The 25194-nt window shown below is 34.9% G+C and overlaps 1 protein-coding gene across 1 annotated transcript in view; it reads left to right on the forward strand.

Moving 5' to 3' along the window:
• LOC139150331 (CB1 cannabinoid receptor-interacting protein 1-like) overlaps nucleotides 1–25194 on the forward strand; it is a 42958-nt gene that overhangs the window by 13818 nt on the left and 3946 nt on the right. The window contains exon 3 of the mRNA XM_070722633.1: nucleotides 9504–9648. Within this exon, the coding sequence (XP_070578734.1) occupies nucleotides 9504–9648 (145 nt within the window). The remainder of the gene's footprint in view (nucleotides 1–9503; nucleotides 9649–25194) is intronic.

Genomic DNA, 25194 nt, shown 5'->3' on the forward strand with positions numbered 1-25194 from the left:
TGATGTCATACAGTGATAGTACATAGATATAATCCTGCCATCTTTTTGCGGTCACTTCAATAAAACAACTTCAACATTAATGGATTGTGTCTCTATTGAGTACGGACATATTAGGTCTTCCCATATCTGTGCTTCTTGAAAATGTATGCATCAGTTTTTTCAAGTGTAAGAATACTTGATATTACATCAATTAAACAAAAAAACAGTTGATTACATCAATTAAACAAATGACAGTTGGTTCAGTGTATATAATCACCAAATGTCCAAAATGTACATCTGTTGATGTAATTGATGTATCTTTGTATATTAATGAAAAATTGGTTTGTCTGTCTCAGTGCAAATTCTGACTTCAAAGAGCAAGTTATTGATGGGGAAGACAGACATGATTCATTTGCTAAGTAGAAAATAACAATGCAGTGACATGCTATCTGCTTATACAAAACCTAGGTTACGCTAATCCTTCCATTGAAAAACTTCAAACATATATTTTCTGGATTTTAAGCATTTATACAGAATTAATGTGGAAAGTAGTATGCTAAAAGGCAGTACATGTAAGCTACTATTAGTGATGCAAGATTATGTACAGATACATGTTCATTGCATGATTGATCTTTTAACTTTTTTGTGACAGACTTTGCACCATGATGTTGTGAGAGAGAGAGAGAGAGAGAGAGAGAGAGAGAGAGAGAGAGAGAGAGTCTAGAGCTGCTAAGTATATTTGAGCAATGTGATTAGTGGAATCATAGATGATTTACTGTGGTGTTGAATGATAATGAAATATTGGTACTTGCCTGTCTGGACAGCTTGCACAGACATGAATCCTGAAATATCTACAAGTGTCGAAGTTCATTTTAGGGATAAATTCTCAGGATGTTCAGCGGTGTCCTAGGTCACGCAAACGATGGATTCCACTGGAGGTTTTGCAGTTTGTTGTCAGTAGGTCAGAATAGAGATAAATTCTCGAAAAGTTTGCCACCAATCAGTATCCATTTCTGATGCAAATCACGGCATTTGAAAGACATTTCTGGGCATCCAATAAAGCTAGGAATGTTTTTGTCTCGCCACTGCAGCATGCACGGCCACAAGGTTATATCGATTACTTTTCCTTCCCTACTTTATCAACATTGTAGTATGGCAGTTAGTGTTATTTTAGGTTATTTTTAATCACATGTATGTATAACTATATAACTTGGCTGAACTGATGAGAAAAGCTCAGGGCATATTCTGTGTTTCTAACGACAAGGCATATATGATGGGAGTTGCTGAAAAACACTTATCCTTCCATCAAAGAAAGGGTCTTTAAGTCTGTATCCCGGGCAGATATCTGAGAAGTAAATGCACATGTATATCCTGAATGTGTTTATCATGAAAGTTAAATTTAGCAGTAACAGTGATGTACCTTGAGCATGCTCTACATTTTTGACTCTGTCTTATCATTGGATGCATGTACCTTTCACTTGCAGTGTTGATATCAGAGGTTTGAGTCAACTCCACATGGTCAACTATATGGATTTATGTACATGGCTTTGGCAAAAGTGGATGTTTCTTTTTCACTTTCTTTTTTGCCATTTCTCACTAAGCAAGCATTTTTCCTGAATGAACTGATCGGGTAAAGTGGAATTAGATGTGTTTCCACAGTCCATGACAAGGAACCATTGGATGAAAATGTCACCACCAGAATTAGTGTGTTTAGGTACACTTTAGCATGTGTTGTTTCAAAATAATGCCTATGCTATGTCGACACAAAAAAAGACATTTTCCTGTGTATTTTTCTTGCAAAGCAACGTAGACAGTGAGCAAATTTTGTTGTTGTTTTTGTTTGTGAATTACCGAATAATTTATAACACTAAATGCTGAGTAAATTAAAGTCTTGAACAATAAATTAATGTATTCTTATCTTAAGAGCTCAACATATTAGTCGTTATTTTCAAAGTACTTTGTATTTCTTTCATAGTACTTGAATTACATGTCGAAAACATTTTTTAGAGAGCTGGATATCTCATTTTGATCAGATTAATAACCAGATTTATGTCATGGGAATGTTTATGGCATGTCTGTAGTGAATTCATCATTACAGCAGATCATCATTGTAGCTGTTGATTTTACATTTTCAATGTGCGTTTACTTTTGGATGTGGATGTGTTTTCTCAAAGTGTACAATGTGTACATATTTTTATTTACTGTATTAAAGTCAGTTTATGAGGTGTAAAAATTGTACATTTATATACACAAGTTTTCTGGCCCAAAGTGAGAGCTATTTATTTTACAGTATAAAAATTGCCATATATAAAATAAAAAATTCCTAAGAAAGAGTACAAAAAAGTTGTGAGAACTTACCAAATTGAGTGGATAGAAAAAAATAATGCCATTTATTAGAAAATAAATCAATCTTCCACCCCTTCAAGTGTTCCCAATATCAAGTGATCCATCCCTAGCTACAGTAATGCCATAAAATGTCAGTCTTACCTATTCAATGCTACCTTCACGTTTTTCAAGTACATTCTACATGATAGTGTATGGTTATGAATTCAAAGAATAATAAACCCTATGGTAAATGCAAATAGAGGCAGGGTTTGAAAAAAAAGGCAATGTTAGATAAAAACTTTTCTAATTATAAGTAAGTAGAAATGTTAGTTAAAAAATAAACTTTGATTACCCTACTAAACCAATTACATCCTGGTGGAAGAAGTTTATCTCTCCATGCCTATCATCAAAGAAGACAAAAGACAAAAAGTCTCAAAGACAAACAATTCCTCTAAGGTATGAAAAATAGCTCTTTACAAAGGATGAATCAAATCTAGAAAAAGTATCAAATGTGAATCCGATTGAAATGCTGTTTCACCATAAAAAAGGAGTAACAAATGTTTATAAATCTATAAAAAAATCTTCATCTCCATTGTGTTTTTCATGTTCAATCAAAACTCTGTGAGAAGTTTTCTTGTTTTTGCTTTTTTCTTGCATATATATTCCTTTTGATGTTCAGTCACAATCTTTCCCAAATGCTGTTTAGTGTGACTTTTTCTTCTTCTTCCTTGCTGAATGATACCAATCAGATGGTGTCTGCAGCTGTTTCACTGACTTGTATAAAGAGAAGGGCGAGAAGAGGAATGTGTTCAAAATGAGTGGCGCAAAAACAGACAAAATCATGCTGGATGACATCATTGTTTGTATCACATTGTAGTTGGAATACACTTCTTTCCATGTGTACCCTAGCACAGCAAACTGGCACAGGTACGCTACAATCAAAACAAGCTGGTTGAGTTTCCATAGAAGGGATCCTGACTTGTCACACTTGAGGAGTACCCATGAAATGGCAGTGAACGGTGAAGTGACCTCAAGGAGCAGTGAGAGAAACAGAAAGAAATGAGAACCTTGGTTGAAGAGTATCAGGTACAAGTTGATCAGTATAACCCAGTGGTGAAAGATGACCAGTGGTTTGGTGGCGCCAAATGTCAGATAACTGGCCGTGATCAAAAATGTTGAAAACAAAAAATGCGGAATTGAAATCAAGAGAGCAATAAATGTCGTTGGCATTGAATAGGAGGATATCTCTTCTTTGAACTCTTCGTAGCCGTATAGAAAACACCACACTCCAATGACTAGAGAGAAGATGGCATAGACAAGACGCAGGATTTGTAGATTCCAAAACACTGTCTCAGGTGTGCGTAGAGTTCTGTAGGTTGTTGTCAGTAGCCTGGAGAGAATCAGTGAAGTGAAGTATACAATTGAGCACGCTGCAAAACCAATAGCAATTGTTACAGACTGCACCTTTGGATGATAGTAGTCAATATTACCCAGCTTGTAGGAGATGTATGTCTCTACAAGGCCTCCCATGGTGTCTAGAAATCTGGATCTGATAATTGTGTACTGCAAAAAGGAATAAAAAATCACTAGTTATTGCATACATTTGTTTCTCATGTAAAGAGAGCTGAGAATCGTACCCACTTAATTTGTGCCAGTGCAACTCCTAAATGCCAAAAATTAACTGGCTGCATTTTAGACCAACATATAAGCCACTATATAATGACAACCAGTATTTTGAGAAATTCAGAGAAAATCTCTTTTCACAATTGACCTTGATGAGTATCAATTGTGTCCTTAAATTCCACACAGAAATTAAAATTATAATTAGCCTCATAAACCTGTACCAGCTGTGTAGTTCCATCAGGTTCTGCAGTGTACTGTTTATCACAATCAGGGTCATATTATGTAATACAGTTGTTTGAACAAACTTTGTCAGGTCAAAAATATTTTGACCAGTATGAATAGTCCTATATTCCTTACAGGAGTATTATCCTAGAGTCTGTGAGCCTTTCCTTTTACACCTTGTCTGAGACTGGTGGTATGTCAAACAAATTTTTTCATTGCAAAATCCTCAAAATCCTTGTTGAATGTTATGTGCGGATATAGTGGGATTTCCTGCAGTGCATGCAGTTACCCAACCATTAATCTCTAAACCTGAAGCTACACTGTACCAAGGTTTGAAATGAATAGAGGTAATCTTAGAATATTTCCTGGTGTCAATGCTCTTTCCAAGCCTCCCAGGGAGTTATACAGTTCACTGTTGTCTGGATGAATTTGTTGAAAATATGCCCAACTTTCAATGAAGTGACTTTTTGATTGACAAGTTCAGTGACCATCATTGTAGCCATTGTAGATGTCTATTATGTTTGAATTATCAAAAGTACACTTTTAACTATGAAATGTTGGACAATGAACTAAACCAGCAATATCTTTGGGGATCACTGAGCACAACTTGGTGAAAAAAGTAACATGAGCATGAATCCTGATATAATATATTGATAATTATTGGGACAGGGGCAGCCAACAAGCCTATTTCAAGAAATTGTTTATCCAATGATGTTTTCAGTGTTATTAAGTGTGAATATAACATTTAAGAGAATTTTGGACAAAAGTAAATCTTGAAGGGGAAAGCAAAAGCTGTCTTCAGCTACCCTCCTATTATAATTTGAAAATCTCCCCTCCTCTCTCCTCTCCCCTCCACCAAAATTCCCCAGTGCCCCTCTCATCATTCAGAATAATTAATTCCCAAGTTCCCTGTTTCCAGAACCATGGTCACCATGCCAGAACTAAAGTTCCCCCTGCCCTCTCATCATTACAATTTTGTCTTTCCATGGATGTAAAATTATTTTTTACATCCATGGTCTTTCCCACTAATATGTGCTTAAAAGAAAGATATAAACCGATTGTGAACACCGTTTTACTCAAACAGCTTCATTGGCTGCCCCTGTTTGGAGACAAGTGTTTATGGATGTGTCACAAACATCAGCATGCACATGGATGATCATCTAGATGACTGACTATATAATACATGTACCTATAACAGTTGAATTCTAAGGCAAACTTGCCAGATACTGAATTGATCTTGCTCTTCCTTCTGTATGCATACTGTAAGGCTGTATGTCTAAATAATTGAGATTGAAGTAAAGTATATCATGTCTGCTGCGCACACTGAGAAAGGCAAGCAGTCTATACTGCTTTGTCAATAAGACCCATGGTCAATAGCATATTCATAATGTAGCTGCTGTCAAGGTCAATTCCACAGCCTTTTGTGTGGTATCAAAGATCTCCATGATTTATAGAGCCTGATGTGGATTGAATACTGATCATCAGTCAATAACACTACATGTATAATTATTGCCTGTCAATCACTGTGTTATCTGTTATGAAGAGAGTCTTACCAGGCAGAAAATATAGATGAACTCACACTGTAGACAAGCACATGGAAGACAGCTTCATGACTGAATGGCTTCAATGACTGAGTCAATCATTAACTTACAGTTCTGTTAATGTTTGATAATCTTTCTCAAGGAGCTGTTACAGGCTGTGTGTGTTTGAAAAATAGAATGCAAGTTATGCAAGTGATGGAAAAATCATGGTTCGATCTTGTTCAGCTGGTAACAGTCATAAGTTAAATACTAAACTTGAAAAAGTAAAACAATGTAAATACTAACATTGTTATTTACGCAATTTAAAACTTTCATTCCTTCACAAATGTATTGCTGTTTTGTATATTTATTACATATTTAGAAAATGTGCAGAGATAAATTTATCATTGTTAATGAACAGTGTCATGTCATTTTCAGAAAGATTTTTAGTATGCTAAATTATTTTAAAATATTTTTCATTTGTTAATTTTAGAGAAATATTGGTATACATATTTATTTTGGGTCTTGCATGAAAATGGGAAAAAATCTTATAGAAGTAATGGTTGTAAAATTGATTATGAAATAATAGAATTGATATTGTCAATTAAGGTATCATATCACATGATTTAAAAAGTGATAATGATCATGGCACTGTTGTTTGATGATTCCAATCGGAAAAGGAGTTAATGATTAATTAATGAAGGGGTTACTGCTAGGAAAAAAATAACTAATGCAGAAAAATAAAATGTAGTCCAATGGCTTCAATTAAACAAGAATTGCTCCAGAAAAAATGAAATAATAATGACTGATACCAAAAAGTAACTGTAGAAATTGAGAAATTAGCAAATGACAAACAAATCTATGATTTGGTTGGAGACCTTTATAGAACTAATTAAGTTTTTGTTATTTTTAAGTTAAAGGGGAAAATAGCTAGTACATTTTCTTCAACTTTCTGCTTAATAAGTATGATGATATGACAGTATTAACAAATAATTTTTCTCCAGATTAGAATCATCAACCAGCAGTTCATGCGTTACACTCATACAGGTTTAATTATATGACAAATTGGCAGGTTTACATGCTTTTCAGGGTAGATAAGAACCATTGTTTAACAAATAAACCAAAAATCATGGAAAATTCAGTAGTAAAGTTACAACTTATGGAGCTTTAACTGCTGAATAAGCACAATCTATCATATATTTTGTTTGCTAGTAATTCCACTGTATTTCTTAAATAGTACACTGATAAATAATTTTAATATGAAAAATTTGGCTTTTCTGATCGGCTTCCTTTGGACATGGCAGTTTTGAATACTCTATGTGAGGCCTCATTACATCTAATGATTACAGGAACAAATTAGCAGGGAGAAGATCGTAATTAATTCCATTTGTGATACATGCATCATTAATGTTTTTTACCATCTGAATGTTTAATGTTTTCCCGTCACAATATTTTCAACTATGTAGCCTCTGGCTGTAATTAACAGGTATTTATAATTAGATCTCCATAGAAGCAGTCCAGCCAGTATTGAACTTTCCTTTGCAAATCATGCATGAATTGATAGCAATGGACATTTAAAACAGATAGATAGATTATATCTTGAGATTTGCATGTAAGGAAATTAATGAATCATTTAATGGAACTTTGTGTGAGTATTTTCACATCTACACACAGGTTTCTAAATAAATGTTATAAATGCCTCACAGTATTGTTGTCATCAGTCAAATGTTTATGTTAAGGCAGGCATATTCCCAAGAACACTATAAAAAGTTGCGCTCTTAGCTTCTTAAAATGTGATTGTTTGATTTAATTCTACACCGTAGGAAGAATGTTGTATTTTATTTTAACATTACTTATAGTGATGAATTTCATAAATGTGAGTTTAGGATTTCTCTATCAAATTTGTACCCCACAAAGTTCAGGTTTATAGGTTCAAAAATTATGGTGGTCCAATATGAAATGAATGCATATCAACGTTACTCAATAGCTTTAATATAGTACATGTACCTATTTTCACGATGTACATTATCCGTTATTGTGAACAGCACAGTTTTACCATCTCTGGGAAAATTTAAATGTGTCTTTGTGCTGATATTTTCTTTTTGATAACAATGACTAAATTAGTTGTAATGCTATAGTAAAAACCAAGCATAATACAAAAAAAGCTTCTCTGTCAATTGCAAATTTTGAAGTTTTGACTATTTCATTTCTGCACAATGAAATAATCAAATTTTTATTTTCACTCGATGAATATATGGATGTACAAAGATATTATGTATAGGAATGTGTACTTTGTGTCTACGACTTTCAGCCATTTTGTTTACTGTAATTGTGTAGTTATCAGAAAGACATGCATCCTTCTTCTATCAAGGTCTCAGACTATACCTGTGTTAACGGAAATCATTGAACCCAATTGATAACAATTCGTTAACAGTTCGCTAAACAGCTTACATTTTTTCAAATTATGTCCATTTTATTAAGTTCACCAAGTTGTTTCGAGGAATATGGGATGCTAGACTAAGGTGATAACCCCATAGATAAGCTTTTGGCCATTTCTCGTACTTTTTCAAAAATCAGGTTTCTTTAATATTTATCACAAAGTTTAATAATCCTTTTAGGCATAAAACTGAAGAGCCTATCTCTGTGTAACTTTTGATGGCAGTCTTTTATCTGTCAATATAAAGACATATTGTTACATGTACCAAATCAGCAGAGATTTGGGAATCTTAGAAGAGTTGCCAAGACAAATGTAATTTATACCAGCCATACTTTGTATTTTACCTTAAGGAATTAGATGCTCTTTTTTTCACATCTGTATATGGGCGTAAACTGGGTTTTCCTGTCAGCACCATGCCCATTTCAACGCAATGAGTCAATATTGTTGTAATGCTTTACAAGAGGTTTAGACAGTCATATTGCAAGATGTGAACCCATACTGTGTTTGCCAACTTTCAGTCATTTTGTGTACTGTAATAGCAGTGAGGCAAAACACAGCAGGCAGAATTTGATGACTGTTCTAGATATTTTACTTTGAGTGCCCTGGAGAACACTTACAGTTTTACATCTTTCAGTATTGCCTTTTTGTGGTATTACGATCTCCTTTGTGAATATAAATCACTTTTTTTATTGATTTTGAGCAAAAACACTCTCTTGATGTGTGGGAATTAAAGTCACAGGCATGGATATACACTCTAAAACATACCAGATTATACATATAATGAAAATACTTGCTTTGTTTGACCTCCAAGGTTTACATATATTTTAAGATAGTTTTCTTCATGTGCAACAGTGTTAGGATAAAGATGTCTGGTTTTTGTAATACATACACAATATGACAGGAGCAATTCTTGAGTCTAAGTCTCTGCTAATTATACCCGTACAAAGAATATTTTTTGTGGTAAACATACAGCGTATGCTGGGTAAATTTACGCAGCATAAATTTGTGTGCCACAACACTCAATCAATCCTGTGCCGATCATCACCGCTAGGATCTAATATGTAAGCTGTTTGTGAAGTGTGTCACTACTTTATAAAGCATTGGTTGTGAAATGACAGTGAACTAGTCATTGGTGAATCTTCCATATGAACTCTCACTGATCATAAATGAAAGACATAGAGGCTGGTATAAGTCATGCAGTCACAAACATGTACATTATAAAGTACAAACAAAACTATTAAACTTTCACTTTGTGCTTGCAAGCTACATTCACATGTATAACAATTATACTGTTTTGAATAGAAGGAAATTGGAGACACATCAAGATGCAAGCACAAGTGATTGAGTACAGTCTAGTTGCCTTGGTAACAAAATCATCATTGTCAATTTTTCAACAGATCATTTCAAATTGGAGGTCAGGAGTTACCTTTGAAACACAAACAAGATGTGTCCATAGTCAATGATTATGTTGCCAAGTGGACAACACAAGACATGGAAGTGACCAATAAAGGGTCCAGAAAAGACGTCCAGTTGATTATGCATGTAAGTATCATTAGTCTAAATGGCAAAAAAACCCAAATTCCAACAACTTTCTTGAAGGATACCTTGTTTCTGCAACTCTATGGTTAATTTTCATGGATGGAAAAATTATCATATAGCTGTGTTTTCCATGCAGAATTGCTTGTACTTTGAGTGATATATGCTTGATCGTAAAAACATATATAGTTCTTCAAAACCATGTCATGAATTGGAAATGTAATTAATTTGATAAAGCAATCCCTGATATGATTTGTATGTTTTGCCTGTAAGCAGACAAAGTAGGAAATGCCCTCACATATCTCAGTCAACTGATTAGCATATCTCTCCATGCCAGTATGAAATCTTCATCTTCAATCAGAGGATTGAAAGCTGATTTATAATCATAAATACATGTTGCTATTTTTAGAAAGTGTGCACGACAGATGTTCGTGGCAACTTGAATTCCAAGATTTTCAAGACATGTGATTGTATATTTAGATAAAACAACTGAGAAAGCTTAAGCTTGTGTCCAGTTTGTTTTCAGGTCCTGGTTTTAATTTTTGAGTTTTGAGTCTTATCTTTAATCAGTAACACCAAAAACTGCCTATATCATAGAACCTGAGTAACTTGACCTGCTATTGACCTCTGAATGAATGAATGAATGAATGAATGACTAGTTACATTGCCAATGACTTGTGTTATAGATTTAAGTTTTGACAGAATAAAAGCAATTATAGTAACCAAGCACTAACAATGACTGCTGATGACTGAATATTTATCAATATTTATCAGACAATACTGAAATAAGACTGTATAATATTGTGTGAATTATTGCATACTTTTGATATGAAGTTGTGTAAGATAACCATACAGTACCTTGAGCCGGACCTCTCTGACTTGACAAAATGTGCAAGGAAATCTTATGCAACATTGCAGACTACTATCATGATAATCTTCACAGCAAACAGTAAAACAAAGACTGATATTGATATGAACTTGAAAGACTGCCATTTAATAGATCTGGCATGCCCTACATCACTGCCAGCATGAAGACGTGACATAGGCTTATCCGATAATATCATCTAAGATGTCTAAGTTAGAGAGTTCCTGGCGCGTGAGACAACAGTGATCTAATATTGGTAATATTATCTTATAAAACTGTGTTTTTGGCATCAGCCACTTCCCCACTCGTCTTATATTAGACTCTAACTTAGATGTTAGACTTTATCTGACAATGCCTAAAGTGCCAATGTCGTGGTATCCTCACTGCCAGAGTATCTATCTCTGAGGAGAATCTGTACAGTTTCTGTACACTCCTAATAAACCCATTCTTTCTAATATAATTGACACACCTTTAACATATGCATACAGTGGCCATCGTTTTACAGAAACAACGCCTTTTTGTATGGTTGGTTTTGAGGGAAATTTTTATAAAAATTTTAAAACAAGATAGCTATACTTGTTCTTTGCATTTTATTACTTGTAGAATTTTCTTCACCGAATAAATTTAATGGTGACCTTATGTGAACTCTTAGAGAGGACTGGAAGGGAAAAACTCCAAGCTAATCAATAGGCTGAGTAAGATGGTAACTTGAACACTGATATGTCGGTGAAATCTTTGAGTCTGCGTTGAAGGCAGTAATTTAGTTTCAGCAATTCAGGGGAGAATTATCTTGCTTTGATGTAGAGTAGATGCCGAGCTTTAAACACACCAAAGGCAGTTTGAACATCTCAGTCAATAATGATCATTATCTGTGACAGGAATAAACTTCATTGCACATATGATTTATCATCAAAGTAAACTGTCAGTGCTTAGGGGAGAACCATTTGATTTCTGGGGGGGGGGGTATGGAGGAAGAGGGTATGGGAGCAAATTTTTTTTCCTGTCAGAGTGACAGCAATTTTTTTTTCTACTGTCAGACCTGCATCAATTTTTTTTTCCAAATGGAGTAGCAGTGCAAATTTTTTTTTTTTTATTGGTCATCAAGTTTGTAATGCGTTGTATATAAGGGAGCCGTCATTATTGACGGCCTGAAACTCCGAAATTTCGAGTGACCCTCCCCCTTCACCAACCATGATGAATTTGAGTAACCTTCCTCTCTAACTCTGAAATTTTGACCATTCCCCACTTAGAAAAGTTAAATACCAATACATGTAATTGTAAAATTTACAAAATACAGCAACAGTAAAGACCCTTCAAATCCTGATGTGCCCTGCTAGACTATTATCAGCTATCTCATGATGGTTCAAAAAAGGTGAACACATCAAAATGAAATTCAAAGTCACAATAAAATAAAGATATAAAAGATCACGCAGTATCTAATCATATAGTATATTGTTTAATTTGGATGGATATTATGACAGGGTTTTCACTAGGATATCTGACCGGGCAGAATTTGAAAGTACAGGGGGAGAACATGAGAGAGGCTTAGGGGGAAAGTGTCACAGGGGCTTTCCCCTATCTTGCATGGAAATTTTTAAGATATTGATGTGTGCAATGGTGCAGTCTGGTGCAATCTGAGAGTTTTTTAGCTACTATAGACTATAGTCTATAGAAGCTATTGGGATGGGTATCCGTCCGGCGTCCGTCGTCAGTCTGTATGTATGTATGTATGTATGTATGTATGTATGTCCGTTTGTGAGGCGTCCGTCCACTCAAATATCTTGAGAACCGCGGTACTTACTGATTTGATATTTGTTGTGTAGATGAAAAATACGATTTGAGAAACTATTTTTTTAATTTTTTGATATTGTTGAAAATAGGCAAATTAATGCCAAAAAAGGTGTTTTTGGTAAAAAATCTTCTTCTTCATAACCGCTGGTCAGACAGCTTTGTTATTTGGTATACAGGTCCCTAGGGGTAACCCAACTTAGACTTGTTCAAATTGTGATGAAATATGCAAATCTGTATTTTTAAGGAATTTTTTTGTCATTTTTGGTCAAAATTTGACTTACATTGTATGTAATTCTTGTACTGTATAAACCCTATCAATTCACCCAGAAAAAAAATAATTAATATGATTTTAAATAATTGAATTAATTAGGAAATCATCAAAGCCAAAATAATTTTAGTGTAGAATTATCAGAAAGTTCAACTTTTTTTGACAGTTCATAGTGAAATGCTTACCATCTTGGAGGATTAAAACATGTAAAGGCAACTTTCCTGAATCCCAACTTTGACATATTCTGAACCGTCATTTATGTGCCCTGTATGTTATCTAAAAGAAATTGCTCAAAATAGTCAATAGAGATAGAGATAGAGATAGAGAAAGTTCTAATTTCCATTTATGGTTGACTTGGTAAGGATAAAATAAAATTACTTTTTGAGGAAAAAAATAGAGTGGTCAATTAAAAGAGTGGTCAAAGTGATAGGGTTTTTATGGTAAAGCTCGGCTGTATAAAGATTCCTCATGTGCTATTTATAGTAATTATGCAATCTGTGTAAACAGTGCAATGAAAGTGTAACATGATTCCTTATAATGCTTTTGATGACCTTGAACTTCTCAAGTTTCAAACCTTTGTCTCTTCAGTGTGCTTTCTCTGAGTATGTACAGTCTCAACTTATGAAACAGAACTCACAATGTTAATCAAAGATATCCACCTTCTTCATCAATACATGTGTCACAAAAGGTTATTCTCTACATAACTCAACAGAGCTCTGTCAACTGTTGAGTTGCCTGTTCTTTCAAAACCGCTGGTTAGACAGCTTTAATATTTAGTTTACTTGTCCGTAGGATGACCTTAGTGAGATAATTTCATACAGTAAGGAAATACTTAATTTTGTATCTTCTTAAGGTCTTTATTCAGTAATATAAGGCCTTCGGCCCATCATACTTACATAGTATTCAAATGAAATAAGTGACAGGAAAGTAGAATATCACACACTATAACATTTTCACATATCATTCAACTCCTTTCTCAGTCGCATTGAATGAAAAACATATGCAGATAAACATTGCAAAGTAGCTATATCATCAGTTGTCATCAATTGAATAAATTTCCTTTCAGAAGGTGGATTAAAATATCTTACAGGGATGTATTTCCTTCTCTGATTTTCAAAAAAGGACAAATTAAAAGGAAGTGGTATTCATCCTCAATTTCTGTTCTATCACATAGTAAGCAAAATCTTAAATCTCGGTCTATTCCGAATTTACGATCCACCTCAATCCGTAAATAATGGGAAGAAGTGCGAAACCTTGCAAGCATTCGCGCATGTGCGAGGATCTTCACAGAAAAAAGATACTTTTCCGGCTCAATGGATGATTTCAATTGTCTGTACCATGTCAACTTTTCGATGTGAACAGACTTCACTATACCACTTATCATACAGGTAATTTTTAAATCTCTGAACAAAAGTTTGCATAAAAGAATTTACATCATCTATTTCTTGTTTTCCCATACATCATGTAAATTACATAACTGCAACAATTTTTTAATATGCTGTACCCATGTTGGTTTGGATCTACACCTGATTGTTCAATAGTATATAGCATGTTGTAGCATTTCTTTGGGTATCTACTTGAAGGCATTTTCAGAAGTTTTGTCCAATATTTAATGCAACGTTTTGCTGTATATAAAAAGATTTGATGTCTACCAATTCCCCTAAAACTACGACATTTGGTGCATTTCCAGCAACTCCTAAAAATAACGACAGGCATAATAGTGAATTCTCTCTAGACTGTCATGTCTTTCAAAACCCCAAACCTCTGACCCATATGTCAAAATAGGTAAAATCATAGTGTCGAATAATTTAAAGAATGTGTTATAAGGAAGCATCCAATTTTTCTGCTAACCTTACAAATACCCATTAAAGCTTTACGTGATTGCTGTTCTAACGTTTTAGTCGCCATCGACCATATCAGTCTACATGAAAACATAATACCTAAATATTTATAATAAGAAACAACTTGTACTCTTTTCCCATTGAAAAACCATTTCTCAGCTTTTGAAAGAAAACCTCCTGCTTTAAATACCATAATTTTTGTCTTAGCTAGGTTCACTGACAATTTCCATGTTTTACAATATGACTCTAGACAATAAAGTAGACGTTGCAAGCCAACAATCGTATCTGAAAATAATACAACATCGTCTGCAAATAGCAAACAAAAAATTTCTATTAAATCTGGAAAAAGTTGGATGCCACGATAATCTCTATTTTGTATTTCACTAATTAATTCGTTTATAAAAAAGGAAAACAGAAAAGGACTTAACATACAACCTTGGCGTACGCCAATAGGGCAATCAAAGTAACCTGTATCTTGATGTTTTACCCGTACACATGATTTCACATCTTGGTACATTGCATATAGAATCTTAAACATTTTTCCTTTGATTCCACCTCGTAAGAGGATATACCAAAGTCGCTTGCGCTCCACTGAATCAAATGCCTTGGAAAAATCGACGAATGCACAGTAAAATTTGCCTCTTTTACGTGATAAATACTTCTGGACGATGGACTGAAGAATAAAAATATTGTCAACAGTCGAATAACCACCACGAAAACCTGCCTGTGCTTCGTCAACTTTTCCAAGTGCTTCTGACCAGAAAGTCAAACGACTATTCAAAATGGAAGTAAAAATTTTACTGAAAATGCTAAGCAAAGAAATTCCCCTATAGTTTTCAGGATTATTAAATGAACCACTCTTATGTAATGGAATGATAATAGCTCTGGACCAATCCTCTGGAAAAGTACCAGAATCAAAAAGCCTGTTGAAAAGGACACTGAGATACGGAACCAAAAAGTTGCTAGTGGATTTAAAGAATTCGCCCAAGAGACAATCTGGCCCAGCTGCTTTTCCATTTTTTAATTTAGATATTGCTTTAACAATCTCATCGTTTGAAATAGGACGATTTAAAATTTCATAATCTATCTCATCGCAGTTTTCAAACATGTCAACCCCGCTTAAAAGACTTTCTAGGTCATCGGACATAGCAAAATCATCTACAAAAGACTCATCGAGTGCAAACAGCTCACTGAAATAAACATAAAATTCCCTTGGCATAATATCAACTTGCGCTGGATAAGAAGATACCAAACGTCTCAAAGTTCCCCAAATAACTTTGAATTAGAGCTGGACAATGACGTTAGTGTATTTCTTACATCATCGTTGTAAACACGTTGTTTGTTACGACACAGATTCTTAAACTGATTTCGTGATTCCTTATACAACTGTAAATCATTTGTACTGTTTGACTTTCTAAATTTTCTTAAAAATAGTACTTACTACTCTTAAATCAGAGCACTCTCTGTCAAACCAAACTGGTTGTTTTCTATACTTTGAAATATTTGTTGAAACCTTTTTTACCATGTCACATTTGTCTGCAGCAAACATAAATGAATCTACTATTTCATGGATAAAATCCCCAATATTTGAGTTTATATCTGCGACTAATTCATCAAGTTTGTCCTTAACTTCACTTGACTGGAAAACATTTAAAAGGAAGTTTCCTTTTCAGGACGCCACATACATTTTTCAGAGCTACTGTGTTATGATCATGCACGCACCCGACATCAGACTTATCCATTGATTTAACAGAAAAGGACAAGGAAAGTGATCGGATTCGGTGCGCTCTTCTACAGCAAAAGATGAAAGGATAGAAAACAACTTTGACGATACTATAGTGTAGTCAACTACGCTCGTACCAGCATTTGCAACACATGTATATTCACCTATATTTGCGTCCATACCAACTCTGCCGTTTACAATATGCAAATTAAAAGTACAGCACAGAGAAAGAAGAGAGTGACCAAAGGAATTTACTTCTTTGTCTTTTGACACACGTTGCATATTGAAAAAATCTCTGTCGTACACATACGTACAATCGTAATAATGTGTTCTGTGTCATCATCTATTATATAATCCCGTTCTTCACCAGTACGGGCGTTCAAATCCCCAGTTATTATCAAATAAACCTCGGGTAATTTTGCAAGAATGTTACACAGTTCATTTTCTAATAATTCTACACCATTTAAAGAGGACAATTTTTCGTAAACAGTAGAGTACCGAGGAGAAATATAAATACTACAAAAAAGAACATCTTTGTCTAAATTAAAAATACCTCCTTCAAACAGAAGAAAAATACAATCATGGAGATTTGACTTAATCTGTTTGACATATTTTCCAAGGTGACTGCGTACAATTGTACAAACACCACCAGGGTGTCTACCAAATCTCGCCGTTCTCCCTCGAGCGTTATCGAAAATCTGAAAACCTGGGAAATTATTTGAAAAATCCCCATCTCTCTGTGCCCAAGTTTCAATAAAGGAAACAACATCAAAAGACATAAAATAATTTGCAAAATCAAAAGAATGGAGCTTGGTCTTCAAGCCTTGAACGTTCCATGTCAAAAAACTAACATTATTTGGGCCATGGCCGAACCCCTAGTCTGGGTTTCCCTGCATGCGGGACTGCAGACGCAGTTCGCGGACGATCATGCTTTGTCATTGATTTAGCTGTACCACCGTTTGTGCCTGTCTTGAATCTCCATCAGTACGACTCTGAGAAACAATTAATCTGCCGTTTTTATAATATGCAGTCTTACCCTGTTCCTAAGATCTGCAACAGTCCTCCGCTGGCGCTTTGTCATATCGTTCCCTATTCCAATTCCGACTTCTTTCAATTTTTGTCGCGCGGTCAAGGCAAGTACTTTATCATCCCAATGATGGAACTTGGCAATTATTGGACGCGGTTTATCTGTCCAATTTACAGCAACACGGTGAGCTCTTACGATATCTCTTGAGTTCCATGATTTTTTGCCGACGTGTTGGTTTAGAACTTCCACTACTTTTTCTTTACATTGGTCGAATGTTTCGCCCGGATCTTCATTTATGCCATAGAGTCTTACGTTGTCTCTCCTGGAGAATGATTCGAGTCTGTCTGTATCGTCATCAAGCTGATCTAGACGCTCCACAATTTCGTCAAGTTTTGAGATATGGCTGACATATCAAGTTCGGTCACATTTCGGTTTTCCTTCAATTCATTTACTTCAGCCTCTATTTTACTGACAGACGTTTTCAGCTCTCTACATTCATTGCTAAGTTCAGAGCAGGAATTTTTCAACTCTGCCTGGGACGTTTTCAGTTCCTGTAATTCGCCCGAATTTCTTTGCGAGTATTTTTCATTTCGGTCAATATTTCAGATTTCAATAATTCCATAGCCTCGAGTATATCCTTTTCTGGCCCAGGGTTTAGTTCAATGTCACCTGATAATTGAAGCAGTCGTGTAATTTTGTATCCATGTCTATAGTAGCTTCAGGGACTTAAGCCCTATGTTTAATTTGTTCACTAAGTGAAACTGTTAGAATCCCAAGGGGGAGAGCACGAGAGGGGTTCCCCCTCTCGTATTGGAAATTTTGAGAAATTGATGTGTTTAATGGTGCAATCTGAGAGGAGTTTCAGTTTATTTTGCACTCGGTAAAACTGTTTGAAAATGACATTGAACACTGATATTTTTTACATTTTTTGCATGATCAGTTTTTGAGTCACAATATTCAACAACCAAACAATGACAATACAATTTGTGAAAAACAGTTCTGTTTGCCAGAGACTGAAGACAAATGAATATACAGGAACGGAAAATCTGTGACCTTCTTGTGTCATTTCTCCAGCTGCCAGCTTCTAATGAAAAGCATGAATATGGTATGTTTGCGATCCGGTGTTTGTGGTCAGAAAAACAAGGCTCACACATTGTATTTTATTATATTTGTTGTTCCTCAATTTTTCATTGTCAAGGTACATCTTTCTAACAAATTTATATTGAGAAAATAATATATTGGTTTTAACACTAGTTTATTGACTCCTGTCTTGTGTTTTAAATTTTCACAATTTACAGAAGTCAAATAGTCCCCTTTAGATAGTGCCTATGCCATTGAGATATTGCAACAGAAATCCTGAAAATGATTTCTTGGGTCAGAAAATAGAAGGAAAACATTGAGTGTACTGAGGTGTAAAGTAGACCTATGGAGTGCATGCTTATATCATAAGTGCTGGGAAAAGAAACATAAGAATGCTTGTGGTAAAACATTTGCGCCGCCTATGGCGGCGCGCTGGCAAAGAATACATGAGAATAAGGTTTCCAATTTTGCTTATTTCTGGTGCATTGTGACAATTTTTTTTTCTCTTCTGTCTGTTATGACAATTTTTTTTTTCTCAGGCCATGACAGGATCAATTTTTTTTTTCTTCTCTCTCACCTGGTGACAAATTTTTTTTTCTCAAAATCCTCCATATCCCCCCCCAGAAATCAAATGGTTCTCCCCTTACCCTGAAATTGTATACCCATGACCTTGAATATCACATTACACAACCATGATCTGAATTACCTTTTTGCACTTTTCCAGGACAATTTTCATTTTCTGAGTAGGTTTAAATTAATTCAGCAGAGATGTTTAGATGTTTCTAAGTACTAGACAGCCTAGCTTCTCACCTACATGTAAAAGGCAGTCTCTCATATATATTATAGCCCAAACATGAGACTGTGTGCCCGAGGGTAGGTGACCATTTGCCCGACACTATAAGGAGGGCAAATGGTCTCCTGCCCCGAGGGTACATAGTCCCTTGTTTGGGCTATATTTTTATTACATGCCTCTCTTACTCAGTTTGCACCAAAAATATTTACGTTTATTGGCAAATTATAGTCAAATGCTTTATTTTCATTTTAGACGAAAAACGGTTAAAATAGAGCGATTTTCTTCATCGAATGGCGCATTGATATATTTAATTACTGTTATGCGGTTTATCAATATTTTTATGCGAAATTTTCCAAAACCGGATTTTCTGTGCAAAACATGCAATTTCAAGACTTTTACGTTGAAAAGTTTTCAAGTTGAAAATTGTTCCGGTTCACTTTCAGTCCAGTGATGACTATGTGGCCCGCGACGTCATCGGCGAGTTACCATTGAATCCTATGGAGCGCGCGACGTTCGATATACGAGGCATGTAATAAAGTTAATCTATGCATGCTTTTGTCAATTTTTCAGATATAATGCTCTATTCCTTAAAATATTCCTTACCAGTGAAAACAAAACTTAGACATAGCGGAATATGTACTTTCCAATTTTAAAATTGTAACATTCTAAAATAACTTTTCATGTTACTTTCTATATCTCAAGATTGAGTGATATTGTATTGCAGCTCTCTTTATGCTCATTAGACAATCCATTCCCAAGGTGGTCCGAACGTTCAAAGTCTGTTGACACAAAGATTGTTATATTCACCATCTCAGCATTGAATGCACGTAGTGAGGGCAGACAGCTGGTACTGCTAAGAGAGCATAATACAGTTTTGTTATGATCTGTAGGTGATTCATGTACACATGTTTGTCTCTAGATGAACTTTTATAAATTCTTAAAAATCAACAGAAAAATAGCTAAAGAACTATATTAGGAGCCATAGATAATTAAAACTTGTGCATGGTAAACACAATTTCTGTATTTAGGGGAGAGGGGTTGGCTGTATTTCGATTACCGTACACAAAAATTGCACTACATGTTTTTATATTGCAACATCCTGCTACTTATTTTTACGTACACGCTATATTGTTTAGCATGTACCGGTACCAGGCCAGTGCATCACTGGTGCTACACCAGCATTTCTTTGACATACATGTGGTTCTGCGTAAAATAGTAAAATAACATAACAATAATTTTGAATACACTGTTTCAATTCATTTCATTCTATTGGTTGCGTCATTGTTGAGTTGACACTGAGCAAAGATTGATCTAGAGGGGGTTTGTTGGGGTGGGGGAGTGAGGATGGTAGCGTATGCATGATTTCATAGTGACACATTATACCGATTGTATGGTATGCTGCGCTACTGAATGAAGCTTCCCGGTTGGATAAGTTCGCACTTTCAAACCTTCGTTTAGGGGACGGGGTTTGGAAGGGGGCATGAGACCAAACGCACTTAGTTTCGTTACCGGGTGCATGTTTTAATAATGCATGGCCCTTTATGGTATCAGAGTCAGTGTGCAATGTTTACACAAAATAGTGTAATGGACATATTTGAAATATGCAGAATGCATGCTCTCAACCATGACTATCATGTTTTTCTGCTATTTTGATTGTTTTTAGAAGGTAGACCATTATCAAATGGCTAGATGATGGCCGTAAGAGGGCCCAATTTTCCCATTAATTTTCATTTTCATTCTTTTCACAAAAATCATATCACACAAGATAAATTCTGTCCAGGCCACCAATACTTCTACCTGGAAACCAAGGATGCAGTTACTGGGTTTTCACTTTTGTAATATCATGAGTGCACCATCTTCTGCGAGTCAGACTTGCTTGCAGTGCACTCAAAGAGAACAATGCAATTACCTGATGTAGACAAGCAGGCACCATGCTGTGATAGGTACACCCTCCAATAAATGATTCACTCCTTTCCATCGTTGTCATCTGTTAATGCAACAACCCTCTGCAATATGATTTAGTTCATCCTTTTGAGTCGTTAAAGCCCAAATCAATCAACCTGGGTCAATACTGTTGATGTAATTTATATACTGAATTTAAAGCTGTCGAAGACTGGAATTAACGCCATGGGTTATGTGGTTGGTTTTTAAATTGAATTGTGGCAAGCTTAAGTGATGATATAGATGCAGTTGTTTATTCCTGAACGAACATGTTTAGATGTGCACAGTGTAAATAAAAAAGCTGTACCAATAATATTTAATGATCACAGTTTTTACTCAACCGTGTAAAAAGAATCAGTTTGTTCTCCTTCAGTTGTGTCTGCTGTGAAATTTATTGACTTCATCTCTGTTTAGTTATTGAAATTTAGCTAATGTTTTGACATTAAGGTGAACTCAGTAGGATTTAAAACCACTTTGCTAATGAAGTGTGAAAATAATCGTGTGTGATGCCATATCCATCAACATCTCCCCATTTATTCTCATTGCAACATTTGGTTGATTGAGATTGCGACTGTCAGTGTGGCTAGAGAAATATTTTCAAGTGATTTAATGCATGATTGCTGCAGCACTTGGAAAATCCCGTTCATGACTATTTTATGTCTTCATCAATCGGGAGTTGGATCCGTCAGCAGAATTAAGTGATGGAGAGTCATGTGACAGTCAGATTCTATCACCGGAGTCTAATATCTGCGTCTCTTTGAACTCAAAATTGTTGAAAGTCGACACCAAACCAAGCAAACCGGCCTGTACACTGTGTAAAAGGTATTTGATTTGACTTCAGTGTCCACATCAGAGATTTATTTGATAAATATTCTGTTCCAAAACAAATTATACAATGGTTAAAGTTTGTCAGGAAAGAATGATTTAAGAGCAATTCAGATTTCCTTTGCATGAAAAATCTGATGTTGACCTTGGGATGGTGATGGTTATAGTAAATAGTTTAAGAGCGTACATTTAGTTTGATTAGTTTCGGAAAAGGAAATCATTTCAGTTTGAAAATTGATTGGTGTGCGTGTGATGGAATGATGTGTAAAAAGACTAAAAATGTGCTCTAACTTTCATATCACTTTAAATATTAATCAAACACTGAGGCATTTATATTTAATAATATTTGACAACCTCTCATCTTATGGTAATATCTGTTTCTCACGATGTAGTTACAACACAACATTCTTAGGCACTTTAAATGAAATTCTTCGTTTGCCGTCTACGTGCTAACACAAATGCAATGTTAACACTCCTACAAATAAAAATATTATTTTCCAAAAGAAACCAAATAAAACTTGAGCATATGTTAACACTTGTGTTTTTTGTCTGTGTTTGTTTTTTGCCCTGGCTGGCTGGTATGTTTAAAAAAATAAAAGGACGGCAAACAAAGAATTTTCCTTAAATGACCTTATCCCTATGTTCGAATTCTGTATGTTTGTTGTTCCTTTAAATTGTAACTACGTCAAATTTTCAGACCTCAAGTCACAGTTGTACAGGTCCATTGTTTCATATGTTCTCTAAATAATTAGGACTTCCATATCGCCTCTCATGGTGGTGATTTTTACAAATTTTGGATCATGAATGTCCTTTTTTCCATCAATTTCGGACACTCTTAATTCAAGAGTTGACATAACACAACAAACACTTCCATGGATCATATTTGGATTGAAAATTATGAACACTACCAAAAAACAAGTCTTTATGGTACATTCAAAAGGAAATTGTGAAAGAAGTAGTTGATATTTTTTAAGTTGTGGGGAATTTTATCATTTATCTGCCATCGGGTGGCGTCACTTTGGCAATCTTCAGATACGACGCTGAAGCTGACGCTGAGTAGCATCATTTTCAGCGTCAACTAGAAAGGTCACCTGAGGCTTAGGATGTGGATGAGGATGACACCAACTTTACGTTCGTATGTCAGTATTATGTTTTTGGTCATCAAATACATTAACAGTTGTCAGCTTTTATCCAATGTTTGTCATTAGAAATAGCTCCCCTAGAGGCAGACATTTGAATGCAAGTGAACAGAAGCGCATATGATTGGGTGAAAGTGATTTGTAATTCATATTTAGGCTAATTTGACATGCCTACAACACTGTACAGCATTATCACTGTTCAGTTTAATATATACCGGTTTATACTCATTGGTTTCTATAAATATTCAAAAATTTTATTAGCTATATTTACTGTAGTATTAGAACTGTTGCATGTGTTCCCATATTTAGAAGTTTATATATGTTAAAGGTTGTGAGTAGGGTCTCCCTGTTTAATGGTGTAATCACTTCTTGGTCTTCTGGCCAGAGGTCCATATATCTTTCTTTCATGAATATGACTTTGTTTGTGTACCGTCTATTTACTGTCTGTTCTGTGCTGTTTTGTGTCTATGTTTACAACTATTGTCTTGCGAATTGGGACCTATACTGTCATTGGATTATGGATTGGTATGATTGCGATTATTTTAACATACCATCCAGAGAAGTTTTATAGGCAATACATCTGATTCACCACTGTGTCGCTCCATTATCTGTACGTGTTTCACATAATGCTATCAATTAAGAACCTGAGTCATGTATTTTTTCATAGCTGAGGATCAGATGAAAATGTATGAAGGCAATTGTTGTTAATTGTTCAGCATGCATACTTGATCGCTGATTCTAGTCTGCAAAGTAATGACTCAGAGATGTTATGACCTGAAATATGGGATATTTTGAGCTTCAGGATACTAGCTGTCACTGTATGTGAGCAATATGAATACTCCCTGTAGGCATAATAGCCATTTATGCTTGTGACATAATATTTTACTATCAATATTTATGCTCATAGAAATCCTATATGAGTTACAAATCTGGCACACTTGGGGTCATAAGATATGAGCGTTACTGTCTATAGCTGCTGAACAGACAGATTATTAAAGCTATGAGAAAGATATATTCACAATCTTATTGTCACTAAACAGGGGTAAGATTATGTAATTTCCAAATATATACCCAGAATAATACCTTGGCCTTCAGATGATTACATCAATCAGTTGCTATGAACTATCACACTTACAAGATTATTTCATGGATAGCACTGTTTCATTCCACTGGGACCTGATTTAAGCAGTGTAATATCTACTCAATTTAGACCTATTCATGACACAAATGATTTTTAGTTTCTCTAAGATGTATCATCATTAAACTCTACTTCATAGGGATTACATTTCACAGCTGATGCCAACCAATTAATGCTATCATCAGGTTTTAGTGGAATCTGAATGATATAAAAAAGCATAAAATGCTTTGTGTTCCTAAGATCATGATGTTATTTTGGTTGATTGTTATATTGTCATCGCTGAAATTTTTCGGAAGGCAGGTTTATGTTGCATCGTGATGTATATGACAAAGTATAAAACAAATTGCAACTATAGAAAAAATCACAATTAATAGAATATCTGGGTAGAACATAACAATTTTTTATTCATATTAAACTATAGATTTTATGAGAAAGTGTATACAGTGTTGGTATCTTTTAATTATACTGTTTAGTCAAGTCATGTCAGCTTCCTATTTCTTGTCTGAATTCAGTACCCTTAAGTTCTTTTGTATATACTCTGATGCATACCCATGTATCGGACAAAAGCCCTCATGTTATTTTTTAAAATGATGAGTGTAGAAGTTATGCGTGTTCAGGGTAAAATTTTGCCTCCAGGGCAAAACACAATTTTATGATTTAATTTTGATGATATCATATTATAGCAGTGTAATCCGTGCAATGATGTGTAAATTTGATTGAGTTTGTATTATTTATGAGAGTACTTATCTATGATTTTGCATTATGAAGGCAGTTATCGTCATTTTTAGCTACTATAGACTATAGTCTATAGAAGCTATTGGGATGGGTATCCGTCCGGCGTCCGTCGTCAGTCTGTATGTATGTATGTATGTATGTATGTATGTATGTCCGTTTGTGAGGCGTCCGTCCACTTAAATATCTTGAGAACCGCAGTACTCACTGATTTGATATTTGTTGTGTAGATGAAAAATATGATTTTGAGAAACCATTTTTTTTAATTTTTTGATATTGTTGAAAATAGGCAAATTAATGCCAAAAAAGGTGTCTTTGGTAAAAAATCTTCTTCTTCATAACCGCTGGTCAGACAGCTTTGTTATTTGGTATACAGGTCCCTAGGGATA

The sequence above is a fragment of the Ptychodera flava genome, chromosome 14 (genome assembly GCF_041260155.1).
Source record: "Ptychodera flava strain L36383 chromosome 14, AS_Pfla_20210202, whole genome shotgun sequence".
Taxonomy (NCBI): Eukaryota; Metazoa; Hemichordata; class Enteropneusta; family Ptychoderidae; genus Ptychodera; species Ptychodera flava.